Source organism: Bombina bombina, chromosome 2 (genome assembly GCF_027579735.1).
Source record: "Bombina bombina isolate aBomBom1 chromosome 2, aBomBom1.pri, whole genome shotgun sequence".
In the NCBI taxonomy this organism is placed as follows: Eukaryota; Metazoa; Chordata; class Amphibia; order Anura; family Bombinatoridae; genus Bombina; species Bombina bombina.
The window spans coordinates 38,161,450-38,167,449 of NC_069500.1; the positions used below are offsets into that span (position 1 = coordinate 38,161,450).

The window sequence follows — 6,000 nt, forward strand, 5'->3', positions numbered from 1 at the left end:
TGGACTCTTGCCAATTACATGAAAGAAAAGAAAGTTTTTAAAATGTCATGTTCTATCTGAATCATGAAAAAAAATGTGGGTTGCATGGATCTTTAAAATTACATCCTCTATCTGAAACATAAAATTCAATGTTGACTCTTATCTCCCTTTAAAGGCACAGTCTACACCAGAATTTTTATTGTTTTAAAAGAGAGATAATCCCTTTATTACCCATTCCCCAGTTTTGCATAACCAACACAGTTATATTAATATACTTTTAACCTCTGTGATTATCTTGTATCTAATTCTCTGCAAACTGCCCCTTTATTTCAGTTCTTTTGACAGACTTGCAGTTTAGCCAATCAGTGCCTGCTCCCAGATAACTTCAAGTGCACGAGCACAGTGTTATCTATATGAAACACGTGAACTAACACCCTCTAGTGGTGAAAAACTGTTAAAATGCATTCTGAAAAGAGGTGGCTTTCAAGGTCTAAGAAATTAGCATATGAACCTCCTAGGTTAAGCTTTCAACTAAGAATACCAAGAGAACAAAGCAAAATTGGTGATAAAAGTAAATTGGATATTGTTTAAAATTACATGCTCTATCTGAATCATGAAAGTTTATTTTGGCCTAGACTGTCCATTTAAGTCTTTTGGGCAAGTTTTTCTCTGAAATTCCTTGTAGTGAAGGAGTTAAAGGTATATGAATCCCAAAAATGTTCTTCTCTGAGTCAGACAGAGCATACAACTTTAAAAGAATTTCCAATTTATTATCACATTTTCTTCATTCCTATGGTATTCTTTGTTGAAGAAATAACTAGGTAGATGGCTGGAGCACTACATGATAGGAAATAGTGCTGCCTTCTAGTGTTCTAGCAAATGGATTACAGGTACATTCTTGCACAAATGCTGACAAGCTCCTGAGCTTTTTTCAACAAATGATATCAAGAGAACAAAGACAAAAAGACATGTTCTATCTGAATCATGAAAAAATGTGGGTTGCATGGATCTTTAAATTATATCTTCTATATGAAACATAAAATTCAATGTTGAATCTTATCTCCCTTTAATGCTGAGGTAGGAATCATACTGCTTCTGTTCATGTCCTGCCTGTAATAATAAAATAAAAAAAGAAAGGCTGAAAAAGCAACAGCAATTTTAAATATTATTTTAAAAGTGGGCACATTGCTTCAGTTCATATAGACCATTAGTTTTCATACCTGTCCTCAGATCTCCCTAATAGGCCAGATTTTGAGGGTATCTGAACTAGAGCACAGATGAAATAATCAGCTGATTAGTAAACCTGGTTATTTTACCTGCTCTCTCCAAAAGGTAATCCTGAAAATCTGGCCTGTTAGGGAGGTCTGAGGACAGGTTTGAAAACCAGTGATGTAAAATGAGCGGAAATAATCTGTTAAAGCTAATTAATCAATTCCACGTCCCTTTAAAGGCACACAGTATATTTCCATGTCCCTGTATGTGTTGTATGATGTGAACTCACCATGTTCTTTTGTTTTCAGTAGCTAAACTCACCAGCACCACAGAGAGAGTAGAGAAAGTCTCCAGCGACCCCACTCAGCTTTCTGAAGTGAGCATCACCTCCGGCGTTACAGACAGCATGCAGCTCAGTGAGGCAGACAAAGGTGGGTTTTATCTTATACACAAAAATACATCTGCTCTACAGACTGCTCAACCGCTCTAACCAACTGACCAGACCACTCCTCCTGATGGTCCAGTGTAACCTCCTAACAGTCTCCTCTCTTTCTTCTGTCAATTTCTTGTACATACGTTTTATTTGTGCTAAGTTATGGTGATGACGTGTTAAGTATCATTATTTTTTTAATTTGGATTAATAAGATGGTGATCAAAAAGGGAAGCTGCCACAGTTGGCACAAGCGCCGCCATCTTGTTTTACAGCTCTAGGCATGAGCAGATTGGTGGCTGATATCATTATCGGTTGTTATGTGGATGTAGAACATTTATCAAGTGCCTCTGGTTGTTGAATTCTTGTTTACACTTTGTTGTCAGTATTTGGTCGATAACTTGTGGTCAGGCGGAGATGCAAGGGCGTATTATGGCCTAGGCCAACAAGGCCGGTGCCTAGGGCAGCAGATTTGGGAGGGGCAGCACATGTCCCCTATCCTCTCTAAAAGACAGCACACAGTACAGTGAGCGATAAAGTGCAGGCTCTTACAGAGAAGACAAGGCACGTGCACTGATTAAGGTCGCTCTTTACAGGCAGTTTTCCTTTAAACCGTTGCTTCATTTAGAGCTGCCGGCATTTTTGCAGTGGAAGCGTTCTAGGTGAGAAACTTGCCTGGGGATATGCTTACAAGGTGAGGCTGGAGAAGACCTTGTGCTGTGGTGGATCTGTGAGTGCAGTGCTTATTGCAGGTCTTAGTTACTAACAGACTGGATGCGTCTGTGCACTGCTTAGATCAGCTTGTGATGTCTAATCATAAACTCTCAGCGCTAATGTATGTTAGCTACTAATAATAGCTTTCTCTGCATTCAGGAACCCACAGAGTAAATAGTAAACGGACACTTAAAACGTTTCATTACTTGAATGATGGTAATTACTGTATGCTGTTGCATGTAAAGGGCAGTTATAGTTTTCAAAGAGTATTCTTCTTTTTCTCCCTTCCTCTCTCCCTTCTTTCCCTTTCTTCCTCCCTTCCTCAACTCACTCCCTCCCTCAACTCCCTCCCTTATTTCTTTCCCTCCCTTCCTCCCTCCCTTCTTTCTCTCAACCCCATCCCTTGCTCCCTTCTATCACTTTCTTTCCCTCCCTTCTTTCTCTCCCCCATTTTCTCCTCTCCCTACCCACTTTTCTCTTCTCCCTCCCTTCCTTCTTTCCTTTCCCTCCCTTTTCTCCCCTCCCCTTCTTTTCTCTCACTTCTCTCAGCTCTCAGGGAGAAAATGGTATGAGATGCATGCAATCTAACCCACCTGTATGCAAGTGTTTTGCTAGCCATTTTCTTTTGAATTGTTATGAATAAAAAAAATGAAAAAATGAAAAAAAAAAAAAAAAACCCATTTTACACACTGACCCACAAAAATATTAAGGGGAAAATGGCCTAAAACCTTTTTTTTTTTTTTCTGGGGGGGCAGCAGAATTTTGAGTGCCTAGGGCAGCACAAAACCTAAATACGCCCCTGCGGAGATGTAACCGCAGTATAGGTGACTTTTACGCTATCTGATTCAATATTTTTCCGATATGGAAATTATATTATTGTTTGCGTTGTGATGTCGCAAACGGTACATCAGGTGCCAAAAAGCAACCAAAAACAATGATCGACAACATTGCAATCGACCCTTATGTGTTTAACCCCCATCATAGGTAAAGTTCCTCGTCAGCAGCACTAGAGCTCCTAAACAGGACACAGATGTGATTCGCTGACACTCCTGAATGCTTTACCTGACAATTTTACAACCAATTGTGTTATGACTACACAAGCGATATGCAAATATGAGAAACATGTTTGTGAAAAAGTTAATATTTTTTATATGATCGCATTTGGCAAGGAAATGGTGTCATGAAATATACCAAAAAATAAATAAATATATATATCGTTTTGATAGTTACATCTAAAAAAACAAGGCTCTATTTCTGTTGAAATGGAATGATATAAAAAAATGCTAAAAATTCTCCTTTATTTTAGGCAAGTTTTCTCTGAAATTCCCGGCAGCACAGTGGTTAATGTTGCTGCCTCCTGTTCATGTAGCCTTTTTACAGAGAATAGAACAGTATTCACATTAGGAGTAAAGGCTTCACAGACAAAGACAGCTATTTCTTATGTTTACAGACAACGTAATGCACTCCAGCAGGTAAAATACATCATTGGTAAAGGAGAGAAAACGTTACAGTACACCGTCCCTTTAACATTTAAGCTGCCTGTGAGGGCTGAGTAGGTTGTTTTGAATGAGCAACAGCAATATATAAAACAATACATTGTGATGTAAATGTATATTGTACTGATCTAGTTATACTTTATTAAAGGAACATTAAATTTATTTTATATGTGCTTATTATATTATAGTAATTAAAGGGACAGTCTACAATAGAATTGTTATTGTTTTAAAAGATAGACAATCATTCCCCAGTTTTGCACAACCAACAGTTATATTAATATACTTTTTACCTCTGTGATTACCTTGTATCTAATCCTCTTCGGACAGCCCCTTAATCACATGACTGTATATTTATTATCTATTTATTTGCATTTAGTACTGTGTTGTGCTAACTCTTAAATAACTCCTCGGGCATGAACACAATGTTATCTATATGGCCCACATGAACTATCAGTCCCCTGTTGTGAAAAGCAAATAAAAAAGCATGTAATATAAGGCTGTCTGTAGTGGCTAAGAAACAGGCAGATATTTAGAGGTTTAAAGGTTATAAAGTTTATTAATATAACAATGTTGGTTGTGCAAGGCTGGGGAATGGGTAGTAAAGGCATTATCTATCTTTTTAAACAATAACAATTTTAATGTAGACTGTCCCTTTAAGTACTGCATCACTAGATATCTGCACTCATAATATGGGAATCTAAAATGTTATAGTTTTGTAGTCCAGAAACACACTCCTTGCAAAACATTATGTCAATTCTATCTCCTTGGTGTGGCCAGTTAGGGACAGATATTATTGAGCTTGTGCATTTGTACAAGCAATCAGTGTGCAGAATGTTACAGTGTCAAGAGCTGAATGACACACTCTAAACCTCTCTTGGACAGAGGAAAAGACACTGTTCACAGGTAAATTACAAGAAAATATTGCAAAATAAATAATTAATTATTGCAAAAACATTTGTGTTACTACCATTCATTCAACCTTTTTTTACAGGGTGTGAAAGTGTGAGATTGTTATTTTGTTAATTAATTTCTAACAGACCTCAGCAGAGGAGATAACAGAATTTATGCTTACCTGATAAATTACTTTCTCCAACGGTGTGTCCGGTCCACGGCGTCATCCTTACTTGTGGGATATTCTCTTCCCCAACAGGAAATGGCAAAGAGCCCAGCAAAGCTGGTCACATGATCCCTCCTAGGCTCCGCCTTCCCCAGTCATTCGACCGACGTAAAGGAGGAATATGCATAGGAGAAATCATATGATACCGTGGTGACTGTAGTTAGAGAAAATAATTCATCAGACCTGATTAAAAAACCAGGGCGGGCCGTGGACCGGACACACCGTTGGAGAAAGTAATTTATCAGGTAAGCATAAATTCTGTTTTCTCCAACATAGGTGTGTCCGGTCCACGGCGTCATCCTTACTTGTGGGAACCAATACCAAAGCTTTAGGACACGGATGACGGGAGGGAGCAAATCAGGTCACCTAGATGGAAGGCACCACGGCTTGCAAAACCTTTCTCCCAAAAACAGCCTCCGAAGAAGCAAAAGTATCAAATTTGTAAAATTTGGTAAAAGTGTGCAGTGAAGACCAAGTCGCTGCCTTACATATCTGATCAACAGAAGCCTCGTTCTTGAAGACCCATGTGGAAGCCACAGCCCTAGTGGAGTGAGCTGTGATTCTTTCAGGAGGCTGCCGTCCGGCAGTCTCATAAGCCAATCGGATGATGCTTTTAAGCCAAAAAGAGAGAGAGGTAGAAGTTGCTTTTTGACCTCTCCTTTTACCAGAATAAACAACAAACAAGGAAGATGTTTGTCTGAAATCCTTTGTAGCCTCTAAATAGAATTTTAGAGCACGAACTACATCCAAATTGTGCAACAAACGTTCCTTCTTTGAAACTGGATTCGGACACAAAGAAGGCACAACTATCTCCTGGTTAATATTTTTGTTAGAAACAACTTTCGGAAGAAAACCAGGTTTAGTACGCAAAACCACCTTATCTGCATGGAACACCAGATAAGGAGGAGAACACTGCAGAGCAGATAACTCTGAAACTCTTCTAGCAGAAGAAATTGCAACCAAAAACAAAACTTTCCAAGATAATAACTTAATATCTACGGAATGTAAGGGTTCAAACGGAACCCCTTGAAGAACTGAAAGAACTAAATTGA

The 6,000-nt window shown here is 38.6% G+C and overlaps 1 protein-coding gene across 5 annotated transcripts in view; it reads left to right on the forward strand.

Moving 5' to 3' along the window:
* Nucleotides 1-6,000, forward strand: part of LOC128648398 (uncharacterized) — a 184,536-nt gene that overhangs the window by 125,729 nt on the left and 52,807 nt on the right. For 4 of the 5 annotated variants that reach the window (XM_053701026.1, XM_053701028.1, XM_053701030.1 and 1 more), the window contains exon 3: nucleotides 1,500-1,622. In XM_053701026.1, the coding sequence (XP_053557001.1) occupies nucleotides 1,500-1,622 (123 nt within the window). The remainder of the gene's footprint in view (nucleotides 1-1,499; nucleotides 1,623-6,000) is intronic. The other variant, XM_053701027.1, reaches the window with a different exon arrangement.